Below are 26,415 nucleotides of genomic sequence, written 5' to 3'. Positions count from 1 at the left end.
AATCCTATGTTTCCGTGTTTCTTGGAACATTTACTGGTTAGCTTGTTTCTACGAACCTCCAGCAGCAACCATGAACATCCTCCTGCTTTACTCAAGCATGATCACAAAGAAAGAAATCAGAAGAGGTTGTAAGTTTAAAATTTATGCTTAACTAAGAACATATTGAAAGGTGCTTTCAACTGATCATTTTTTTTCCTGATTAATCTATTACGATGTAATTGCCATACTGACTTACAGGAATGTGCTCTCTATGCCTTTAACATTTTAGGGACAAACGGAATAAAACATCATTGAATATGAGTCTGCAGTGTGCCCTGGCAGCCAAAAGGGCCACCTGTGTCTGGATGCATCAAACAGCATAGCTGTGTGAAGTGGTGCAGCCCCCCCACAAGTACTGTGTGCATTTTTGGGTACCTCAATATAAGGAAGACATCAATGTATGTCCAGAGAAGGGCATGGTAAAAGTTCTTGAAGGCAAGACTTATGACAAGCAGCCAAGGTCACTTGGCGTTTTCAGCTTAGAGAAGGCTGATGGGTTCCCCTATTCTCCAGCTTCCTCAAGAGGGGCAGTGGAGGGGCAGGTGCTGATCTTTCTTCACTGAAAGAGTGGACAATCACTGGAAGAGGCTCCCCGCAGAAGCACTAAACCTGTTGTAGCTCAATGAGCATCTGGATGATGCCTCTTCGTCATACGGTTTAGTTTTAGGTGGTGCTGCAAGAAGCAGGGAATTGGACTCGATGATCCTTCCAACTTGAGATATTCTATGTTTCTATGATCCAGATCTGCAGGAAGTGCCTTACAATGACCAAGATTTCTGTCTGATCCTAATTCCAACAGATCAAGGCAAGTTAGTGTTTACTATTCCTTATTTATTCTTCTCAGGTGCTTTCTGAAACACTTCAAAACCAAACACCAAATCATCAAGCTATATATTAAAGTCTAGCTACATACTCAAATAGTTTGGTGACACTTAAAGAGATCCAGAGAGTCAGAAATCCAGGTCTGCCCTCTGCTGGCCCTTTTTGCATTTCAGTTTCGATTTTAAAACAAGTCTTCCACTGAAATGACTGAAAACTGTGGCACCATCAAGGCTTACACTAAGCAAATTTACCAGCGAGGAGTACATCACTACCTTGATTCTCCTTTCTGAAGAATGATTCACTTAACAGCTCTATGTGCAGAGATTAACAGACTGATCAATACACTTCCTTGGGAACAAATTTGGGTAAGTGTGCATGTATTTCTGCTGATTTACAAAATACAGCAAAATTAAAAAGCACACTTCACGTATTTGCCTGTAGAACAATGTTTTGCTTTTCATGCTACATTACTATAATCAGAAAGGAAATTGATAGGAGACATACTGAAGATACCTCTTTGTCGTGCTAAGATTATACTGCTAACATTACTACTGCAGCAATGCTCATCTTCCTTGCATTGTGAGATCAATGTCATGCTCACTTTAGGACACTTCTTCTGCAAGAACAATAACTAGCTGGCATATTTTTTAAATGATTGATAGGACTTTAATTTAAATGACAGATTCTCAAAGGGTTTGGCCTTGCCTCTCAAAATCAACAAAGAAAGCTCTATTCAACTCTGTCATTTGGCTGAATTAAAAAAGAAAACATTCATAAATTAGAAGTTTCTGAAATTTAACCTAGTATACAAAGGCTAAAAGAGAAGGATCAGAGTGTTTAAATTACTTCGGAACGGTTATCAAAACATTAATCTCATCTTACTGAACTATCATTTAGCTAATACTTGGAAAAAATAAGGAAAATTAACTACCATCATCATCATAAGCATACAAACAAGAACATACACTCAACAACCGTATTGTTTCCATCTTACTTGCAAAGCACTATGTGATTATTCATGTATAATCCAATACCTCTTTAAACAAAAACAAAAAGGAAATGCAGTCTACATACAGGTACTGGGAAACAGGAAATTGCAGGTGCTAGGACAGTTCTCAGATAAGCTTGATAGCAACCTTCAGGGCGAAGGAAATAATATTGATTTCTGATCCATGATGCACTATAGTACTAGATGAGAATCTCTCCCATTCTGGAAAACTCAGAAAAATATTAAGAGCAGGTACATGGCTACTTAAATTTTATTAGTTGTGCTGCAGTCTTCGTAAGAAGATAAGGAATATTTTATTCCAAGGCCTTGGAAAATAAATAATTATTCTCTAATTTCAAGAAAGAAATAGCAGGAATTGGAGCAGTTAAGGCAAATCAGCCATGGACAAGAGGCTGAAAAACAGCCCTTCCACAACATGAAAGCAGTATAGAACATCAGTTGAAATATTACCTACATAAAAGGCAGAAGTTACTGTTCTTGTCCAGGTTCCCCTGAATGGCATCCTGTCCCTCAGGCGTGTTAACTGCACCACTCAGCTTGGTGTTGTGTGCAAACTCGCTGAGGGCGTACTCAATCCCACTGTCTGTCATTGATGAAAGTATTACGCAGTACTGGTCCCAGTATGGACCCCTGTGGGACACCACTCATCACTGATCTCCATCTGGATATGGAGCTGTTGACCACTGCCCTCTGGAAGCATCCACACAATAAACTCCTCATTCACTGAACAGTCATCGCATCAAATCCACCTCTCTCCAACTTAGAGAGAAGGATGTTGTAGGGAACCATGACAAAGGCCTTACAGAAGTCCAGATAAATAACAACATGTGTTCTAACCCTATGAAGGACAGTCTCTTGCGATGCTCTTGGAAATCACTCACGTACAGCCACAGCAGTTCCATTCAAATTCCTCCTGTGGTCCCAGTCCTAATAGTTTGGTTTTTTTTAAAAAAAAAAAAAAAGGAAAAAAAAAGTAGCACTTAAGTTGCAGTAACATTCAATGTCAATTTTCAATCCTGCATTCAATTTATCTAGGATTATCCAGCTGTATGAGACGGCATGTATTAGTATGCAAATGACATCACCAATGCTACTCCATGTTTCAAAAAATGCTTGCTCTTGATCTAGCACTACCACAATAAACAGTTGTGTGGGTTACAGAAAGGGGTAGCTCAGTTGAACACCAGAAGAGCACCTGTCTCTCATCTCAACCCATTTCCTGTATTCTTTCCTAGCACATGCATTTCTATGGAGTGCATAGGGTCTGGAAACTGATCAAAGAGGATTTTGAATACATAGACACTACATTCCTTGATAAGTAAGTCAATGACATGCATTCTTGTGAATTCTTATTCACAAGAGACAATACTTTCACGTTTTACGAAAGATGGTGGGTGGGGGAAACCATCACCAACAAGAGAGACCCAACAGACCTAATTTAAAACAAAGGAAAAAACTGTTGAATTACAAAACAAATTATAGCACGCGCTACCAGTTCAGTAACCTATATATCTGTCAGTGTCATATAACCTGCTTGCTTATGGGAAAAGTGCCTGCTTGGCAAGAGGACTATAATGTAATGGAATATGGCTTCCTTCTGCAAAGACAACACTGGGGTACTTCTCAGCTCTTCAGCCACCAAAGCTTTTAACCATATATGCTGTCACGTCTGCTACATCTCAGCTGTGTCTTTTCCTATGCAAAGTTTTTAATTTTATGCTACAGCTTTTCGTATCCTTGAAAACATTGCATTGTCTTCACCTGATTGTGTTAAACAAAGAAAGTAGAGTGGATGTATTAGCACCGACAGGAATGAAACACAATAAACATTCTATACTTACATACCACAGCACCTCCTAGTGGCTCCAAAATCAAAAGTAAAACTTACTGACTCGCACTACATGAACATGCACGCTCCGAAAACTGTAGCCACACATGTCAGTCATGCAGCCCTTTAGCCAGCTAAAGAATAGAATATACAAATGCTGGGAAGCACAAAACAACACTAGAGCACCAAGTACAAAAATAAAGAACAGTGTACCAGATTTTAAATTAGCCTACAAATTCTCTTTGGCAGAGCAGATTTAGCTATGAAAACAATGTGAGCTTCTTGTATACATCATTAAGGACAACATAGAAATTAGTATGGTTTTGTTGGTTTTTTGTTTGTTTTTTCCTTCAAAGTAACATGGGATTGACAAATGACTTTGGAAAAATTCATGGTAAACCATTTAAAATTGCAAATTAATCTTCAAAAGCCAATCTTGAATACAATTTATCGGTGAAAAACTCCTCGAAATACAGAATGGATATGTCCATTATCGCACAGTAAGCTAGATTTGGTAATCAAAATCACTCCCTACTGTTAGATTAAGTTAATGAAATTTATTATATCAAGACAAGCCAAAGAAGCGATCTCACTTAGTAAAAACTCTCAACTCAGTATTAACTAAAGGTTTTTGTTTTGCAGTTTGCTTTTCAATGAAGGCAGCAGCTAAACAAACAAGTCCTCCAAATCTTAAAAACAAAAGAAGTACTTGCACAAACTAGAAGACAAACCCCTAGATTTCTACTCACAATTTATATTCTCACCAGGTCCTGTAAATGCAGCTGCTTCATTACAGACACATAGAACATGTGGTTCCATATTTATTTACAAGAAAAGAAACCAATCTACTTCTGTTAATTTAAACTTGAGGCCACTGCATGTAAGCCTCCAAGTTACAATTCAATATATAATGATGATGAAACACTTTCTACTTACATCTTCATTCTATCTGTGCAAAGAACAGCATTAATCAGCAAATATTCAGTGTGCAAAATCTAACCTTCCATAATGGAACCTCTATAAGATTAAGAGATCACAGCTAGTTTTTCATCACAATACTGCTGACACAATTAACTTGGGTTTCAAGTTAACCACAGTATATCACAAAGCACCTGAAAAAAAATTTTATATATTGCGCGGTACTGCAGAAGATATCTGAATTGAGGCAAATTCTAAACTTTTAAAAATGCAATTGTCTCCAAATTAAGTCAAATAAAACCTTTTACTAAATGTTGGTTCCATCAAAACTGAAAATCAATGATGCAGAGATTCGATCCTTTCTGTAGAATGCATTTATTCAGACAAGTTTATTCTCTACTCCATACCTCTGCAAGGCATTAGATTATGCAATTATATTAAAATACTGGGAAAAATAGATGCTCCTACGGTGCAAATGAGTTTTAATGAGTTCTAATTATATGAAGTTGTGGATGTCACTAGATTACTCAATATTTTGAGGTTTTTTTTTTTAATCTATGATCTAATTTCATCTTTCTCAGAATTTCCTGCTATTTCTTTTCCCCATTCATCTCCACAGTCATCTTGCTTTCTTCAATGTAGCTTATAGTGAAGGAGAAGAATAGTTAAATCTAAATGAAATTAAATCATAACTTTTTTGGTTTGCAATGTCTTTCCTCTTATGTAGGAAGCCATTGAAATATCTGACAGAAATCTTATAAACCTTATTTCAGTCTAATTTCTATGGCACAATATGCCAGAAAAGTCTTGTGAAGACTGACAAGCTTTCTAGTGCAGCAATATCATTTAGCTATTCGTTTCTATCTCAGTATTGACCAGGACTTATAGCAGCACTTTGCTCAATTATGATTCTTGTTTGCCTCATTCTAAAAGCTAGTATTTCACCCTTAAAGAAAAAAGCATCCTATCTCAGTAGAGGAAAGACCCCACCTGCAGATCTGCGTCCAGCTCTGGAGCCCTCAGACATGGACCTGTTGGAGCAGGTCCAGAAGGCGGCCACAAAAATGATGAGGCAGATAGAACACCTCTCCTATGAAGAATCTCTGGAGGAGTTTGGGTTGTTCAGCCTGGAAAAGAGAAGGCTTCAGGGAGACTTTATTATGGTCTTTCAATACTTAAAGGCGGGTTATAAGATGGGGACAAACTTTTTAATAAGGCCTATATCAATAAGACAAGGGTTAATGCAATAGGACAAGGGGTAATGCTTTTAAACTACAAGAGGGTAGATTCAGACTACATATCAGGAAGGAGTTTCTTACAATGTGGACAGTGAGGCACTGGAACAGGTTGCCCGGAGAGATCATAGATGCCCCATCTCTGGAAACATTCAAGGTCAGGTTTGGACAGGTTTGCTCTGAGCAACCTGATCTACTTGAAGATGGCCCTGCTCATTTCAGGGGGGTTGGACTAGGTGACCTTTAAAGGTTAACTCCACACTATTCTATGGTTCCCTTTTTAAATTTCATAAAGTTTTATTGAATTTTCCTTCCCAGACAAGACTGACTTTTCTATACCAACATGTGACCTTAGTACTAAGTGTCTGAAGAAAAGTAGCACGTTCGACTTTTAGCTTTACAGCATAAAGCCTGGTCGTTTCAAAAGACTAAAAGCACGAACATTAATAGTTTTTCACAGTAATTCAATAAATTAAATAGTTTAATTGTCCTTCTCACAGTAACTATTTACTCCTCAATATAGAAAAACAACCCCAAGTACATAACGGTTTTCTGTGTTGTCAAAACAAGAAGAAATCTCCACCGAGTTTAACACAAGGCAAGCCGTATTGGATTCTCTATGTTGGCTTTCAAAGTCTCTAGAAACTTTGAAGCCAGTTCATCATCTACCACCCGACCATCGCTTGAAAGAGTCACTGTCATGAGTTGGTGCTGCTCGAGTTTCTCATTTCCTTCTTCATCTTCCACAAGCTTGAGCTCTGCTCTTGCTCGGCCTACAGCAAGGATGCAGGCCTGGGGAGGGTTTATGACTGCAGTGAAATCACTGATGCCAAACATGCCCAGATTAGAGATGCTAAATGAAAGAGAAAAGAGTTACCAGTAATGTCAGAAATTATATAACACCTAGAAGAAATTATCTATATTCAGTGACTACTATGACCTAATTCTCTCCCAAGGCCAAGCCCATTAACTTTAGAATAGATCTAAACTGGATTTCAGTTGGGCACATTTACACTCCCAAGTGTTTGGGATTTTTGCAATTACAACCAATGCACCTTATCAAAAGTCCAATTTCTTTACAGTAATATATGCTTGCATTGCATATACTAAAGCAGAAAGTAGGACAGGAAATTGGTATCGCCAAAGAAACTTTGCCTATGTTTCAAGCCAAACGCCTTTTGAATTTAACCTCACAACTTTGAAGTTTCAATGGCTGCTGACAGCTCAGTAGTTCCCAGGGTCCTCCTTTCCAACTTCTCTAAAAAGGGCTGTAATGTTTCCCTTTTTCCAGTCACCAGGGACTTCACCTGACTGCCATGACTTTTCATATATCATGGAGAGTGGCTTGGCAACTACATCAGCCAATTCCCTAAGGACTCTGAGATGCATCTCATCAGGTCCCATAGAGTTATGGATGTTCAGGTTCCTCAGGTGGTTACTACCCTCATCTTCTCTTACAGTGGGAAAAACTTTGAATTTGTTTCTTCCAATGTTACTGCCCGCAACTGGAAGGATGGAAGAAAAAATAACCTGTGCTCCAGATTTCCTCACCAATCATCCTAAGGCCCTGAAGTCTCTCCTGATTGCCCCTGGGCTATGCACTGCAGCTTTATCACCACCAAGATGGAACAGCACTAATGCGTAATATCTCAAGGGCCGTACAGGCTAGAAAGCTTCCTAGCAATGTCCTTAACCCAGGAGCCAAGGAGGCAGCAAACTTACCAAAGAAAAGGCATACTAGACCCTCCGCTGCTCTCAAAAGGTGGGGGGGATAAAAACCAAAACCCAAACATACAACAAAACCCCCCTCAAAACAAACCACAAGAAAACCAATATTCTTCTGCAATTGGGAAAAATTAGGTGCAAAAATAAGAGGCAGATCAGTCTCAGTATGAAAAACGTTAATTTCACACCAGGCTCAGATGAAATAAATCTGTATCAAGATACTTGTTTCTCCCTGATACAGGACACTTGGCCTAGGTTTGGCTCTCAGAATCATCACATGGAAGAAGATTTTAAAAAGCAACACATTAACACAGTGGAATAGCTGAGGATAAAACAGTTCTGAATCCACAGTGCATGTATTAAATGCTGCTAGAGTTTTACCTGAAAGATCCTCCCTGGTATTCTTCTGGTAACAGTTTTCCATCTCTTGCTTTCTTTGCTAAAGCCTAAGGAAAATGAAAAAAGTAAAAGAAAAGGTGAGAGGAAACAAATTAAAGTGTTCTAATAGACTAATTCTTTTTACTTCAGTAACACATTATAATGACCATGCCGCCATTAAAAAGTCATCTGCTTTTGGATTTAGGGAAGTACTTTAGCAACACTGTTGTACTGCAATGACTTGGCAAAGAGACGAGGACAGAAAGGTCATTTTCCCAACAATATTGGCTGTTCAATAAAAAGCTGTTCTCTCACCTTAAAAACCTTTTTCCAGTTTTTACAGTGGAACCACCATTCTCCCTGGTGTTTTTAGATGACAAAAATATCCAGCAAAATACTGATGAGACAAATTCAGAGTATTCTAAACATATTTGTTTAAACAAACTGCCATGTACCACTTCAGAACTTTATAGCAGATTGAAAGAATGCATTTTGTCCAGCTAAGCATTCAACTACCTTAAGGATCACTCTGTGACCTCCATTTTATTTGTGATGCTTTTCTACTTCTAAATATTACAGAAGAAGCTGTCAGCAAATGTTTTGTTCAAAATACAGGCAAGAAGTTCAAGCTATATTCCAAGGGAAGATCACAGAGAAAAAGAGTCTTATCCCCATCTAGGATCTTTCTAGCTCAGAGGTCTCCTTAGATGGAAGCAGTGAGATTCAGGATGAATAATTCTTACAATAGGAAGAAAGGACTGTGTGGACCTCAAGAGAAATGGCATTCCTTGGTGGATCAAGAACCAATTATTCAGCCACCAACCCGTTCCTCACACCCAACCATGAGTAACCAGCTGAAGAGGTGGTGACTGGCAATGTGACAGATGACTTCTCCATTAGTAGCAACCTTTTCAAAATCAGAAACTGTTCAACTGACAGCAGAGACTGAAATGGGAATATACGCAAGACAGATGATCTGTCCTGTTCATACAGAACATATTTAGTGGTTTCAGCTTGTCTCATTTATTCTGCAGGTGGAAAAGCACACGGAAAACGTCACATTGTGACAATTAAAACATTATGACATTTTAAGATAAAAATAATGGTTTCCAAACGCATACTCAGGGAAATAGTCTCAGATTTGCTCTGGGAAAACTGATAAAAGCAACAGAGTCTGTTGACGTTTTCCTCCTTCTGGTAAAAATAATAAAACTAATGACAGTTTCCAATAATTTACTTATGTTAGGGCAATGCTGGTGGAAGTGAACAAAAACCCAGAAGATCACAACATGAAAAAAGTGATATATCACACTTGTGAAACTTTCTTGGAGAAGATTATTCCATGAATCCCCCTGTTTTCTAGGAATTTTCCACTCCCTTTTTAGGAATTCTACTACTGTCTTCTAGGATTTTACCCACGTTCTTTCTAGGAATTGACATTTTTTTCCCACCCCTTTTTTTGTTGTTTTAATTCCTAGATTGCTTTCCAGAGTTGCCCATTCTGCTTCCCAGGGATCTTCTAAATGTGTTCTATGAATATTCCATCCACCACTCAATTCAATCTACCAAGAGGTAATTGCTATGAAACTTCACCCTTGCCTTTAAGGACCAGAGTCAATAAGTGGAATCCATGAATTTACTTCTTTTTGTTTGCATGTGGGTGGAGGTAGAGTCATTACAAGATATACTTCCTCACAGATAATAACGGTGGCTCATCAGCTATAGTTGTGACATGGATTAATCCCCTTTCATGTTGTAGTATACATCTCTTGGTCATGGTAAATAACTATCTTCCCAGTAAACATTTCTAAGCATCTTTCAGGCAAGGGTTCTGAAAGGCCACAGCACCTGAATGACTGCAGTGACTTCAGCTTGGAAATAAATACCAAGAAGTTTAAGAGAATCTCATTCTAATTAATTGCCCACTAAACAATTCAAGCTTATACCAAACTTTACAAAACTTATGAACTTAAATTATTATTATGAATTTAAAAGTTAAAAGCATACACTGAATTTTATTTCAGGCTTTTATCCGTCTCTGAATAATTAGTGAACTAGAAGACAATAGCCATGGGAACAACATTCACACAACAGGGTCAATATGAGCATAATGCATACGTGCAATTGAGTTATTTGAATGATGAAAATATGATGCTAGGATGCACGTGACCTGGAAAGAAGTTAAAATTAACATGCAGTAGAAGGGGACATATAAGCAGTCTACACAAAGAAAGTGCCTGCCAAACTACAGAGAGACTGATAGAGAATCAGCTGCACTTTCAGTTTGTGCCTTTCACATGTGCACATCAGATACATATTTATTTCAGTAATTCAGTGAAGAAGCTGAAAAGCAAAATTATGCTGGTACAGACACCTACAATCTACGTGACACACTGACTTTCACATGGAGTAGTGTGCCCTGTTACACACATTGCATTTGAAATGAAAGGGGAATGCTTCCTTCATTGAGGCCCTATTAAACATAATGCAAGTATACATTCCTATCATGGAAACAGCAGGACACTGTAATTTATGGTAAAGAAAGGTTTGTAATACTGCATCCCAGTATCACAGCTACTGGGGATGATAATGAACTTTCTATATGTGATATACTTCACTTCCCATAATGTCTTTCTTCTTGTCATTCTGTGACTAATCACAGAATAATGTAACAATCTCAGCTGACTCTCTTCTTTGTCTGGCTGTTGTATTAGCTAAAGGATTTGCTTTCACAACACATTCAACATGAAGCAAGTGATATGGACTGGGAAAATCTTAAAAACATACAATTAGAAATGTTTTGTGGCATGATACACCACCTTCTGCAACAACTTTCTTGGTTGTTCCCCTCTGCTACCAGAGACTATCATGATTTCTGTAGTTTTTGGTAAAAGACAAAAATTTACAAAGTGCAGCTTGTGCCTAGTTTTGGAACAGTTTTATACCCTAGCACCTACTTCCACTGCATTCCTCAGATACTGTAGGCCTTTGATTAGCACTCATTAAAAGAAAAAAAAAAAAACAAAACAAAACACCAAACAAAAAACTGGTGTTGGGGCATTTCATCATTCATTATATTTTTGTCTGCACAGGATACGCCCGTGGCTGGCAACAACTGCCACAGATCCAAGTCACTCTAACTGGCACCTGGTCTACGCAAAATGCTGTTCATTAGTCTGAGGAGTTTAATGTTATTTATCAGGTGACATTCTCAACTGAACTGCATATTGAAAAAACGCAGACAGAAGTAAGTGCCATAATGCAACTGCACAGAGGGTAACAAAAGCAGCTACAAGCAAATTTCTGGGAAAGGGGGGAAAAAAACCCCTCCCAAATAAACCAAATCCCAAACCCAAATACCGGTAATACTAAAGAAATTAACATTATCTAGTTTTCTCATGAAGAGTAAAGAAATACAATTACATTAAATTGCAGAAGTCTGTGCAGGTTTATTTTTCAGTTTAGTCAGTATCCAAATAAATAACATGATGGCTAAGTTATTGTTCATTACAAATGAACAGAGCTGCAAAATTAATAATAATTTTGAAACGTAAGGTATGTTGAAACTGCTTTACATTCATTTTGCCTTTGTTCTTACTGATGTGTATCTGGGTCATGCTATATTTTCTGCTACAAAAAACTCTACAACTACTATATTCCTCAGCATACAGTTACATTTAAGACCTACCTTTGCAGAGGCAGCAATTTCCTTTATTCCTTTGGAAGCAACATCTTTTATGATTGGTGTAATGAGACCTCGGTCTGTTGCCACAGCAATAGATATGTCAATGGAATGCAGCTGCCTGCAGACTTCTCCATCCCAGGTTGCGTTCACATCTGGCATTTGCTAGAAGAGAGACAATAAAAAGAGACAGCTGTTAAAAAAAAAAAAAACAAAAAACCAACCAAACAAAAAAAAACCCCCAAAAAATAGTGCAATCAATTATCAAGAAAAAAGGAAAATCCTTTAAGACATATAATTACATATAAGCATTTACCAAATTAATTAATGCATCATAGACTATTGTCTGTAAATGAAGGCAAAATAACAGGTCACATCTGTCATCAGGACTGCTACAAGCAAGACAGAAAATAAATCACTGTGAGGGTCTTAGAGTAGCTATACATGATTAGCTTGAATTTATCATATTTAAACTTACTCTGTCAAAAAGCATGAATGTATGCTCCAGGAACTGAAAACAGCAGGGCAGCCAGAAGGTTTTTTGGTGCTGCTGGAAAAAATTAACAAAAGCCTACAAAATCCTTCAGGAGTCACTGATACCACCTCACAGATGCCCAGCATGCAAAGCTACAACACAGTGTCATTTCTCCCCCCAAATAAATCACAGGATATTGACTTAAAAAAAACATAGACACCCTACTACACCCACACATTTTTATTTCCACTCATGTCTCAAGCAGAACTCCTAACGAAGGAAGCTACAAATAGAATATGCTGCAGGTACACTCACTGTTATTCAGACAATGTTCTCCTAAAATGCATCATATTTTTTTTTGTGTATGGACTCAAACAAGGGCCTGTAGTGACAGGACAAGGAGGAATGCTTTACACTGACAGGGGGGGAATTTAGATTAGATATTAGGAAGAAGTTCTTCCCTGTGAGGATGGTGAGGCGCTGGCACAGGTTGCCCAGAGAAGCTGTGGCTGCCTCATCCCTGGCAGTGTTCAAGGCCAAGTTGAATGGGGCTTGCAATGACCTGGTCTCGTGGAAGGTGTCCCCACCTGTGACAGGAGGGTCGGAACTAATGAATCCCCTCCCAACCCTATAAATCTACAATTTATCTACCTAAACTAACTCAATTCCTAGAAGCAGCAGTGTAACGGTACTCTTGGTTCCTATTATAGAATGGTTTGGGTTGGAATGGACCTTAAGATCACCTAGTTCTAACCCTGTCCCATGGGCAGGGACACCTCACCCTAGGCCATATCGCCCAAGGCTTTGTCCAGCCTGGCCTTTCAACTATTTTTCAACACCAGAATATATATTATGGGAAAAAAAAAATAAAAAAATACAACAAACAAAAAAAGAATGGGTAGTACTCCTCTTCACAAGTTAAATATAAACTTTAGGAAAGTCCCACAGTACACAGTTGTAAAATGCCTTTAAGTGGGTGTTGTGCAAATATGACTCTCTCTATAAGGTATCCAAAAAAGATGGTAAGGACAAGGAATTTTTCCTATCAATTTCAATATCATTCAAATAATTTTAATTTTTATGTAAATCAGACAGTATTATTTCTCCCATCATTTCAGCAATGAAAGACTGTTTATTTTTAAAGGACAGCTGCTGTAGTGGCTGCCATTACTAAGCCATCAGCCTGGAAGCTCTCATTCCTTCTTCCTCCAGCCTTACTTCTCCCTCTCTTTCCAGAAAGCCAGAACTGTTCTAATAGGCTATCACCTGGTGCCCACTGGCACATTCACAAACCTCTGGCTGTCAAATGGTGAGACCAAGCTGAAAAGTAGAATTCATAATTGGACTTGTGATCCTAAGAATTGTGGAGAAGAAACTTTACATGTCAAAGAACCGATACAAGTAGCATCTTGAGGTGTTTGCCAACCAATCACAAACTGTCAAACCAGCCACTACCAGTTCATTAAAGCTGGAAGAACATGTCTTGCATTGTTCAGAAAGAAAATATTAACAACATAAGATTTCAACAGTGCCCAGAAAAGAGTCAATAAAACTGCCTTGAATTTAAACTTCCAAATGTATTCACACCACCAAATTTTGGAAGGGGAGAAGCAGGGGGAAGTAGATTTTCTTTTTTAAACTAGTAGGCCACATACTTTCCTGAAACACTGACAGAAGTAGTCGAGACATCAGCTCAATCATTAACTTATTTCCTGGTATACTGAGTTAAATCTGTTTGGGTTGTTTGTTTGTTCATTTGGTTTGGGGTTCTTTTATTATTTTAAAAGTCAAACATATGCTAGCATAGATTTGTAACAAAGCAACAGGATAGGACAGAGTAGCTTAATGATTATTTCCATACAAACACAACATTCATGTCCCATAAAAAAACCCAACCAAACAAAAATCCCAGAAAGCAAAACACCTCAATTTCTTCTAACTCAAGAAACAAGAACTCCAGCTTCTCAGAATCCGACTTGGGCACCAACTCATGTATAACCAAAGATGCACCGATTTTATAAAGCTATATGCATTAAAATTTACTAGGCTTGTCTATTGAATTTCCTTTAAAACTGACACAGTACAGATGACTTTATTAAAAGTTTTCAGCATAGAACTATCTAATCCTTAAGTTCAAGATTCAAATTCTGTACTATGTCAACAGCAAATACTAGGAAAAATAATACAAATCTAATCACAGACTAAATATTTTTATTTGTATAACAGAAAGAGAATTCATATTTACAGAATTCATTGGTTAGGTCACTTTGTGATGGCACATAAGGAAATCTTGTTTTAAATAATGGTAATGAACAATATGCATAATCCCTGCGTATGCTCAAAGTACAGTAAAGCAGCCTCACAGTTAAATGGACTGGAAGTTACTCATCTTTTGTTTCAGGCAGCAAATTAAAAGAAACCACAAATAATAAAAAAACCCCCCTTTAATTATATAAGCAGAAGTAATAACAAGTACATTGAAAGCTTGCATCCTGTAAGCTAGGATTACATCCCGTTATCTTCCTTTACCTGGCTTTATTTATGTAGAACAAAAAAACCACAAAATCTAATCTTTCATTCCTATTTCCCTTTGTCTCCTGTTCCTTCCACCTGCTTTGTGGTGCAGAGATTTGCGATCCCATGCTCACAGCTGGCAGCTCACAGGAATTTTTGGATGTTACCATTTCCTCGCATAAGGTCTCATTAGGCCACAGAAAGAAGTTCCTTGCTGTGTTCACATCTAACAAATGCACAGCAAGTTTAGCTCCTCCTGTTTCTGGTACAGAATAACTTGTGAAGTTTTTTCCAGCCTATACAAAGCCCAGAATTTCTCTCAGGCATTTGCTTATGAAACTGCTTAGAATCCTGTCTATTTTCTATCAAAATCTATATTTCTTGCAATTACATATTAATATTTAGATTATGTTTGGCTAGAAATTTCTCAGGTCCATTCCAGTGCAGTGTTTAATAAATTCCATACATCCATGGGAATAATTTCCCAACTGAAACAGAACTTCAGCTTTTGAATATTTAAAATAATCCTCTCAATCCCTTTCTGATGGTTTTATATTGTTGTGATGTAGTGCAACCAGTCTGGATCTTTGTTCTGCGTTATCTTGTCTGTTTGTAGCTGCTGCTCAAACGATGCAATAGTATCAGAAAAGTTTAGCTTTTCTAGGCATTTACCATAGAGCTAGAAGGTGTGATCACTGTGCAATCAAGAAGGCATAGGCAACAAATCCATGGCACTACCAAATTGCTTCAAAATCTGCATTCATTCTCACAGAAGTGATGATGAGGGCAAACTCCAAAGGATATTTTAACGGTCAAGCCTGTGTCCCCTTTAATTATTTTTTTACACAACAAAGATCTTTTGCAGCTGTTAGTGATCACTCTAAGACATTTATTTCCTCCTGAACCTTAAAAATACTGGCCTTCAGGCTGGTCAGAGCTCCCACCTATGACTCATTCTAAAATTAAGTGCAAACTGAATTTAAATCAAAACCACTAGGTCTTTCTTTTAAGAAGTTTGCAAATAAAATTAATTTCACATTATGTTTTCAAAGTGATTATATTTGAGACACTCTGGACTAAAAGGAGACATTTCCGAAGCATGGGAGTACTCTTAAAGAAGGATCTCTCAAGCCTTTCAGTTTTAAAAAATTAAGTAGCACTGAAAGTGTATTCCAAGCAGAGCAATCAATATAAATTGGACAATAATGTATCCAGCTCTACCCAGAGAACATGCAAATAGACAGTAAAACCTCTATAGTTTGGGATGGAGTAAGTAGACCCTTATGAAATTTAAGATCGTAACTTCAGGATGTATTGCAATCATTTAACTTTTACATTGACAAAGGCAACGATGGCAATCCTGAATGAGCAAAAGACTGGTTGCCTAAAGAATTTTTAATTCAAAGCAGAGCTCACTGAATGTGCCATCAGTATGCATCTGAGGTAATAAACAAGACTGCTGTAAGACTTGGATAAAAATTTGTTCATAACTGTAAAAGAAAATAAAATGCAACAGCAAAGAATAGAAGACTTATCTTGCCAATTGCTTTAGTTTGCTGACAAAGCATCTGCCATTATCTGCAGTAAGTGGATCTTTACTAAGAAGTTCTCATTTTTATGGCACAGACAGTGGAGAAAGTTTTACCTGGAGAGCTTAAAAAAACCTGACAATAACTGATAAAGAATTACAAGCTTTGCTATGATCATATTCATATCTCCATGTTGGCTCACAAAATACTCCATCTCCTTGGCAGTTTACTATAAAACATATTTTTTTAAGTCAATTATTCACTTACCTTCAGAGTAACTGCAGTTGCTTTGATAATAAAATCATTTACAGATACTTTAATGTCATCTGCAAAAAGAAAAAAAAAAGACAATGATCATTTGTGTGAAGAAAAGACAAACTACAATCATAAAAGCAAGAAAACTTTTCTCTCCCTTGTGGCAAAAGGAGTATCATCAAGGAAAAGTCTTCTGAACAGAGACTAGCTGTAACTAGAAGGTCAACAGAGTTGCAAACTTGAGTATTATTACTCATTCTTACAAGTAGCAGCCCAGATGTGTTTTATCCTTTACATATTTACTGCCTATGTAGAAATCTATTGTAAGATCTAAATACATAGAGAAAATACTGGAGACTACCATTCTTTATGTAATGTGATGCATTAACTGGAATAATTGCAGAGATCAGCTTTTATTCAGCTGCAAGTCAGAAGAATGTTATTGTCCAGTAACCTCTGGAGACTTATAATGTAAGAATTAGCAAGATGAAGGCATCTGTCGATCCTTAAAATGGGTTAACAATATATTATAAGGCACGCTGCAAAATAACACGAGTGGTAAAGCTCTTAAATTAAAAGCAAAGCTACACAGAAAAAGGCAGCATCAGCCAGAAGGAGATAAAGTAACCTTGAGAGGACTGGATTTTTTTATGTGAGCCTAAGAAATACTGTGTAACACTTCAGACATGTGCTTTCTTCCCCCAAAAGCTTGGGAGAGTGGAAGGATGGAAACAATGGCTATATTTGCTTTGCATTATTTTATTCCAAGTTTTACAAGACTCAAGACTATTCCAAGTTTTACAAGACTAACTAAAATCAGACCGTCAGCAGAAGTGAAGATTACAGACACAATGCAGAATATGCCACCGTTGCTATAAGATTATCCTGAAGATACATATTTGCACAATATCAAATGTATCATTCTCACAATAGAAGTGCTACATTACTCTGCTACCATCATCACTGCTGTCAGCAGAACAGATCAAGAAGTAAAGATACTTAATTTTTGAGAGTCTGATTTATGGCATGTAATATCCACGCCTTTAGAAATGCTTTGGTAGAGGGAAATTTAGAGAACATTAAGTGAAATCATCTTAAGTCATCATAAATTTGGAGGAATGAACCAAGTACCCACTTACCACATAACTGACCTGCAATCTGTATCTGAGAGTGCCAGAATTCAAATGTAACATAATGGAACTTGCAAGTACTATGTTACATTGACAGAATTTCACATCAGACAAACCTGCATCTTGGTCATCAAACATATCTTGGTGTTTCATATTCTGATTTCTATATTACATTCCTCACCCTTGGCAAAATGTCACTGTCCACTAGGGGGGCAGGAATACAGTGAAAATACATAAGTACAGTTAAATGAAATATGTCTGATAATATTTTACCCTCACTAATGTTTACAGTAGTGAAAACTGCTATATTTTACCCCCAAAATAAAGCAGCTTACAGTAGGGAATGCTGCATTAAAACTTCCACATTACGTGTCATCACACAGTAGAAACCACCATCAATTTTATCAGAAAAACTATTGCTAACCTCAGATACTAAAAATAATTATTATTCTTTTTGAAGAGTATTCCACATTTTAGACAAATTAAGACTGAAAGAATCACTTAGAGATATTACAGTCAATCATACTATGCGATCTCGACTAATTTATCAAGTATATTGACCATTATATTTTATATAATAAAATTTAAGAAGATTATAATGTTAAAGTAATAAAAGCTTTCCTTCAGGTTTTTTACCCAACTAAGTGAAAGTCCTTAAAAAAAGAAAAAGGACACTAAGCAAACAACAATTTTGTGATATTTTGCATGAGAATGGAAGTGCCTGCCTGAAAAATGTTCTATTGAAAAATCCTCCTGTTTTTTTTAAATGCATGTCATATACACTTTGTTGAATCGAGAGTTTGGAAAGAAGGTTCTAACCTGCACAGTTAATTTTGAAATTATTAAGTATCCTATTGCAAAGTACACTCAGCTGATTTTAGCAAAATCAGAAACAGTTTTAGCAAAAATAATCTTTGGTTATGACCTTAAACTTCAAGAACTTTTTCTAAGTAAGTCACTTCTGCGAATACAAGTTGAGACAAAGAGACAAAATTTAATTTCCTGTCTTAAACATTTCTGTATAAATAAGACATGGTGGACACATAAAAATTGGGATTTACACATAAATATTGAGATTTACATATAAATATTGAGATTTACAGCTTTTAAAGCAATTCTCAATGTATATTTTAAAAATTATTCACTTTTCTGTGGGACACGTTTCCATTCCACCTCCGTCTTCCTGTATCTTGCTAAGCTGTCCAACTCAATAATCACAGGGAAGTACAGCTTGAGTCCAATGTACAGAAAATTGAAAAGGATTCTTTGAATGCATAGTGTTCTGCCTATACGAAAATCTACACCTCCTGGGCAAGATTATAGATACAAGGCAAACTATGTGTTAGTACCACATGTTATAGTAAATCAGTTTAATCACTAACCTTTGGCCAATTCTTTTCTTAATCTCAAAATAGCATCAATATCACAGTCAGCAGCAGCATAGGCATGAGGTATAGTAGTCTTAGACTCTGTTAATCTCTTAGCAATAACTCTTCGGACGTTGCTAGCAGGGATTTCTGTGAATGTGCCCTGAAAGAAATCATATGTTGCATATTAAATACTGAGCGAGCAAGTATGCTTCCCCTTTGCTGAAACAGGCCTCAGCACTGCTGCGTTATCATCAGTGACTACTGCTCACTTCAAAAATCCCCTAGGTATCAAAAAGCAATACATTTCAACTACTGAAATTAATATGATTAAGACCATTGAGTGTTCTAGTCTATTCCACTGCACTGTTCCGTCTGCCAGACCTGGCATATTGCTCACAATATGTTCTGCTCCATTTAAACTGTAATAGAGTGTTTTCTCAGGAAGCTACTGCTTTTTCAGTTCCCTCAGTGGTTCCTTAGGACAGGCTTTACTGCATATCTTTTCTGTTATTCTCCTCTCTCCTTCCAGATATAGTCAGTAGTGTTTCAATGTAGAAGTTCTCCCAAGGTCTTCATAGAAGCAAGTCAACTTTTAAAGAATCTCTTGAAATACAAGTGACTAGAGAAAGCAAGAAAATACGTGATTCTGTAAAACATTATTTTGTACACCTCATCTATAGCACGTATGCTACAATCTGAGTAGTACTGCACACAAAATAAATTACAATATGGATGTTCTGGTGCAATCACAGAACCATTTTTTTCTGTAATGGAAAAATAAAAAGCAGCACTTTTTGAATATTATGAAGTGTAGCTACATTGTAAACTTCAATCTGTAAAGATACTTCAAATTTAGCTCTAGACCCAGAAATGTTTTTCCCTCCATTTTTCACAAAAGCTTTTTAATTGCTACTAATGTGGATTTATGCATAGGCAATTACTCTTTAAAAAATAATCTCTGGCATCTCTAACATTTCAAATGAACATAGAAACTGTATTTACGTGCTAGAGTTTGCAAAATTACTCTTCAAAGCAACCATTAGGACCTTTCCCTCCTCGCTTCCTGACAACTCCGTGGACATTTACCTATACTTACATTGCAGGAAAGGAAAGGAAATGAAGTAGAGAAACTCAAAGCCTGATTTATTTTTACTGTGAGTTTGGAAATACATAATGATATACTGATCCTGCAGGGAAAGGATGTATTGTTGATTTCCTAACTAGTGGCATCTTTTTGTTTGGGGACTGAAATAAAACTGCTGTCTCTCTGACTTCCCCCTTTCCCAGGCCTGCAATGTAAAGCTTTTCATGGCTTTGATTTGCAAGTTATACAAAATGGTGTCCAGATAATTTTGAGAGCTCTGAAGTTTGAATTATACTGCTTATTGAATTATATTGCTTATAGATTCACTCAAACATACTAAAACCACACATGTCTGGGCTTGGCATCTGGGTGGCCTTAGCTTCCCTAGTCTCTCCAGTTCTGGAAATCTCATGAAACTACTGAAGTAGTCATGGCAATACTCAGCAATAACAATGTTAAGGACTTAACAGAACCCCTACCGGTGCAGCAGGTTGTTCTGGTGTTGAAACTGGTGGAACTGCTGGCCTTGGGTAAGCAGGAGGCACAGCTGTTGCTTGTGAAGGCACTGCAGTAGGCTGGGGAGGAGCTGGAGAAACCACAGGTTTCAATTCAGTGGGTTTGCCCTTCTGCTTCTCTTGCAGAAGTTTGAGAGCATCCCTGGTGATTAAAGAGAGTGAAATACTGACAACAGAGAAATTATTTCAAAAATTCCCAAAGTATTACTAAACCATCACTTATTTTAATTTGTTAGCCACTTCTGTCTGGGTTTTTTTAACCAATTTAACCAATTTTTAACCAATGCCACTTATGTGCATTTAAATTTCTGTAGTCAAACCAAACATTAAGAACATGATTATTAACCAACCTTAATTTTGTTATTATCTCTTCTGTGATGTCTTTTCAGTAAATTCTCGATAACTTTTGTGAATAAAAGAGCTTGAATATGCAGTAATTGAAAACATTCGTGTTAGAGAAGTATAACATTCATCATTAATTGCACTAACAATTCTTCTAAAGATACCAGAGTACACTTACTCAGGCTATAAAGTCTCAAGTAACAGCTACTTCATCTGTTACCATAGAATCACAGACTGGTTTGGGTTGGAAGGGACCTCAAAGCTCATCTAGTCCCAATCCCCTGCCACTGGCAGAGACACCTTCCGCTAGACCAGGTTGCTCCAAGCCCCGTCCAACCTGGCCTTGAACACTGCCAGGGATGGGGCAGCCACAGCCTCTCTGTGCCAGTGCTTCACCACTCTCACAGAGAAGAATTTTTCTCTGTACTCTTGTGATAGAGATGTACAAAAAGTGTAAATAGCATACAAGTCCATACTTCATACGCAATTTGAAAGATAGCGCCACCACAATAAATCAAGCCAAAAACTGAGTAACATCTAACAGACCCCGGTGTAATTGAACCTTGTCTTATCTAGACCCCTCTCAGGGTCTTTATACTGATATAGCTACCACCACAAGACTTTCCTCTTGTATGAGGACACAGTATGACAGACGTAAGTGAACTCCCATCTTTAAGCTGTAATACTACATCCAGCCCAGGTGCATGGTATTTATTGGGCAACATGCTAAAGATTAGCATCTACAAGGCTAAAGAGAGAAGACTGCATTTACACCCCCTTCGCCAGATTTCAAGGGAAATTAGCTATAGAAGAATTCCTGGTTTGCAGTTTTAACTGCACCTATACTAGCAATTTGTTAGAAGAGCTGTATCGGTCAGATCAGCTCTCTGCTCTAGTTCTCATAACAAGTCTGTATCAAGAAGCTCACCATGACCCAGCAGCGTGTGCTTGCCGCCCAAAAACCAACTATGTCCTGTGCTGCATCACCAGCAGTGTGACCAGCAGGTTGAGGTTTCTCCTCCGCTCTGGTGAAACCTCACCTGAACTACTACATTCAGCTCTGGGGCCCCCAACGCAAGAGGGACATGGAGCTGTTGGAGCAAGTCCAGAGGAGGCCTTGAAGATGCTCCAAGGGCTGGAGCACCTCTGCTCTGGAGACAGGCTGAGAGAGCTGGGCTTGTTCAGCCTGGGGAAGAGAAGGCTCCAGGACACCTGAGAGCAGCTTCCAGTGCTTAAAGGGGTCAACGAGAAATCTGGAGAGGGGCTTTTGACAAGGGCCTGTAGTGACAGGACAAGAGGGAATGGCTTTAAACTGACAGAGGGGAGATTGAGATGAGATATTCGGAAGAAATTCTCCTCTGTGACGGTGGTGAGGAAAATGACATTTCAAAGTCGTATCTTTTGCATGGAAGAAAGCAGCTTTGCAAAAAGATTTTGTTAGATAATTCTATAGCTACTGAAAAATCTTTGCTACATCTCCATGACAACTAAGGAATGGTAATGAAGTAGCTCAAAGTCCTAGAGGGTTTCCACCTGCCACAGCCTAGTAACACACCATAAATTACCACTAGACTTACGTAATTAAAACTCTGATAATTTGCTGTTACATAGGATATTGTATCTATTCAACTCCTTATTTTATCTCAACTCAGCCAAAGACCATAGGAAAAAGACTTTTGTAAAAAAAGCAGACTTCCACTGTATGCTTCTCTGGGTCCAATTCCAAGTTACACTGACCTGGTTGTCTTTGAACAGAACTAAAATTACAGCAGCTAACAAGGTCTGTGTAGGTGAATGATGACATTTGTCAAAAGGAATAATTTTTCTGAGAACAAAAATAATATTCCTGCCAAACTCCTCACCTCCAATAGCCTAATGTGAAGGTAATGCACCGTTTTGATACTAAGGGCTCCAGACCTAGCAAAAAACGTTTTTATACACGAGTTCCTCACTCCGAGGGTTGAGTGCCAATCTTTACATCAGAACAGTCAAAAAGTGCACTAAACTACTAGAAGCCTCATCATAACAAACCACAGGTTTGTATACAAAAGCCTTTTAAATTAATGATGGGGGAAAAAAAACAAAGATAGGAGAAAAAACAGAGCTCAGGATTTCTTACCATCACACTTCAGTGCTCTTCCCAGCCTAATAAACAAGGGAACAAGTTAAAACCTGACAGACTTCATAACTGAACTACAGTGAAAGAAGGAGATCTGAACTCCCCAAAGAAAAGGAGGCGAAGAAAACATGGCGCTGGTAGTTTATTTTAGCTCTGAATAAATCTCTGAGTAGCAAAATTTGTGAGATCCACAATGGCAGCTAACAATGCCTAGGAGTTGGTAGCCATCATTAGGTTGAGCTGCAAGAAATATAACAGCAGTACCATGCAGCTCAGACAGGATATAAAAACAAAAAAAGGTGTGTTTTTTCACTTTTAATCGAAGGCTTCGTACAATAGTTCCTAACCTATTCTCCACATCTTCTGAACAGGTCTTTCAAATGTAAATAAGCCATTTCCCTTAGAAAAAACCGGAACAAAATGTTGGCGTTTTCAAAAAATGGACGTTTCAAGTTCATGGAGATTGCCGTAGGTTCAAAGGAAGAAATAAGGGAATATGCAGTTGTAACATTACTGAAATGTCTACATACTCTTTAGTGAAGATTCCTCGAGGCCCAGTAGGTGTAAGACTGGTTGGATCTAGACCATGCGTCTCCAAAATGATGCGAGCTGCAGGACTTAGGCGAACCCTAAAGAAATGAGGAGAAAAATCAATTATTTAAACAATTAGATTAATTTAGTTCATTTAATGTATATCAGGAGAAACTACAAAATATATCCTCTATTTCAGAAGCAACAGCCGGGGGAAGAAAGAGTTCTGTACAGAGGCTGCGATCCTAAAACTGACGTTGGACTGTGCCGCTTCACCAAGCTTTAATTCAAGGTTGAATTTAAAAACACAACAGTGACCTTAAAGAGATCAAAATAAAGAGTGGAAAACATTTCTCCAAACTTTCCTCTTACAGCAGTGATGCAATATTCTTGTGGATTCTTCTGGAAAAGGGTCATCAGTGAAGAAACAAATATATTTTAAGACAAGCTTGTTTTGGTAATATTAAAAAATGCATTTTAGGAGCTCAGACAAGAGTGGTGCTCACCTCTTATTTGTTTGACTAGCTGTAATTGCATCATCAACGCAGCTCAGTTCTAATTATAACATTACCTTTGCCCTAGCTTTAATTTTATTTTGTAGGATTGATGTCATGAAATGGCTACTTTTTTGGAAAGCAAAAGCCATACAGATGTAGTTGCATAATTCAGTGTCTGCTTTAGAAGACTAAATATCAAGCCTTCCCACACGCACATATTTTAATCAGCATATACCCGAATTATGCTACACTACTAGAAAACCTGTATCTACCATCTTGACCTAGATTGGTCAACAGTTGAACTTCTGCCTGGAAACAGAAACAGTGATCAGCTACAAAGCACAAGACATCGCTAGCGTGCCCTGTGCACCTCAGCATGATTTGCTCTCTGAAATGAGGGGATAAAACCAAACATATAGAAAAGATTTCAGAATTTAGATACAAAAGCAGCAACATTTTCATAAAAGTATTAATACTTGGTTTCAAGACTTTCCACAAAATCTCAAACTCATTATTTCCTAAAGGAGACTATATTTGCACCACATCGAGTTTTAAGAACTGTCCATAAGCCCATGCCAGAAAATACATGTCTTAAATGACGAACTGATTTCAAAGATGCCGATACATTTCTAATTAACAGCTGCAGTGAAACAGAGGCATTTCTGATGTTCTTTTGCACTAAAATGCAAGGCACAATCCTTTCAAGGATCTTTTCTGTGAATGATCCACTTACTACAGGTAACATTTCGGTAATGACCTCAATTAGTTGTCTTCCACTTGCATGAGAAGAGCCTAAATGATGACAGCAAAGCAAACATAGCAAACCAGATAGAAAAGGTAATGAGGGTTGGAAGAAAATAAAACAAAAACGAAACCAAAAAACCCGCCCACAAACCAGAAAACAAACAAAAAAAAACCCCCCAAACAACTCCAAACAAACAAGACCAAACAGTTTGCGTAGCACATGCTACCAAAATCAGTTTCCTATTCTTTTCTTTCAAAGGCTGTAACTTTACAGCTTTTGATTTATCACAACTGACTCCCAACAAGGAGCAATACCTTCAAATAAAGTGCATCCTGCAACCCAAACCAGTGATAGATTACTACTACCCGACTAACACTTTGGGGTTAATTTACTCCCACCTCTGAGATGTTTATAATGCTTCAGAGTACCCTAACTAATCAAAACAAAACTAACCAAAACCTGTCAAAAACAGGTTTGAGTTTTTTGCATTCCACTGCTGTGAAAATAAGAAGAAAATTTTTCTAGCGTCAAAAGTGCAAGAACTTGGAAGGGTTTTGGAGTGTGTCATTTGTTTGAAAAAGAAACAGAAAACAAGGCATAGGTAAACTGAGCATCTGATGCATAAGCATTAGTGTCTATTGTATATAAAGATAACTTGTTCCTAATCTAAGCTTAGAATCCTTCACAAAGCAATTGTATGCCAAAATACAGACACACCCATAGAAGGTGCTCTAATAAAACTACATTGTTCCAATTGACTTACTGGGCTTCCAAGCAGAGAAATATTCTCGGCGGGCAAGTGTTATTACCTCACACATACTGAAACACTCAAACTAGAAGTATAATAGTGGGTAAAAAGGGACAAAGACTCTTCTTGGTTCAGCTCTACTGGTACAGATAAGAGTTCCATTCCACAACAAACATAGAAACTTACGGCAATTTTCCAGGTTGATGTTCTAGCTTAGGAGGGGGTGAAACTGAAGGACCTGCAGGACTTGAGGTAAGTGCAGGTGGTGGTGGAGCCGGAGAAGATGGAACACCACCAACAGCTGGTATTTCAACTTGCTTCCAGTCCTGACCTTCCTCTACCAGCAGACCGATTAGTGAGCCCAAGCGCACATTTTTGCTTCCTTCTTGTACCTAAATTTAAGGCAAAGAGAATATTGTTACATACTGTGCTGTCTAGACTAATATGACTAAAAATGGTAGATGGGAAAATTTCAGGCATATTAATGACACTTCATCAAGGAAATAGAACCCATTTTATTCCTACTATTAATAAGATGACTCATGACTGAAATGAATTACAGTTGCTATTATAAGGTGAGGAATATTAACTTACACTCCAAAATCCTATACATGGAAAGCTAGCAATCTGAAATCAAAGCAAGTTACAGCCAACTGAGTACCTCCAAGAATAAGGTCACATTAGCTACTGAAAACAAATGTGGGTGCCCAATCTTTGCAAACAGAGTTTGAAAATTTTGCTGGACACATTGAGCAGATGTACTTCGAGATATCTCCCCTGTATCCAGCAGCATTACTTCTTCAAGTACATAGAACCTTGTAAATTCAGACACTAATGGAATAAAAAGAGACCAAAACCCCATAACAGTAGTGCCCCATTACTTCTTTTTGAAAAAGATTCCTTCTCCACTAGCTTTCACCTCCAA

The 26,415-nt window shown here is 37.7% G+C and overlaps 1 protein-coding gene across 3 annotated transcripts in view; it reads right to left on the bottom strand.

Moving 5' to 3' along the window:
• Positions 1 to 4,506: 4,506 nt before the first annotated feature.
• The window catches only part of PDHX (pyruvate dehydrogenase complex component X), a 35,976-nt gene continuing 14,067 nt past the window's right edge, over positions 4,507 to 26,415 (bottom strand). For 2 of the 3 annotated variants that reach the window (XM_030481818.1, XM_030481820.1), the window contains exons 4-11: positions 25,677 to 25,882; positions 23,500 to 23,598; positions 20,473 to 20,650; positions 18,922 to 19,069; positions 16,422 to 16,480; positions 11,643 to 11,801; positions 7,958 to 8,022; positions 4,507 to 6,704 (exon numbers count right to left, since the gene is read on the bottom strand). In XM_030481818.1, coding sequence (XP_030337678.1) covers positions 6,440 to 6,704; positions 7,958 to 8,022; positions 11,643 to 11,801; positions 16,422 to 16,480; positions 18,922 to 19,069; positions 20,473 to 20,650; positions 23,500 to 23,598; positions 25,677 to 25,882 — 1,179 coding nt within the window. In that variant the 3' untranslated portion in view covers positions 4,507 to 6,439. The other variant, XM_030481821.1, reaches the window with a different exon arrangement.

The sequence above is a fragment of the Strigops habroptila genome, chromosome 4 (genome assembly GCF_004027225.2).
Source record: "Strigops habroptila isolate Jane chromosome 4, bStrHab1.2.pri, whole genome shotgun sequence".
Taxonomy (NCBI): Eukaryota; Metazoa; Chordata; class Aves; order Psittaciformes; family Psittacidae; genus Strigops; species Strigops habroptila.
The sequence above is the reverse complement of the archived record's forward strand: the minus strand, read 5'-3'. Positions and strand labels throughout refer to the sequence as shown.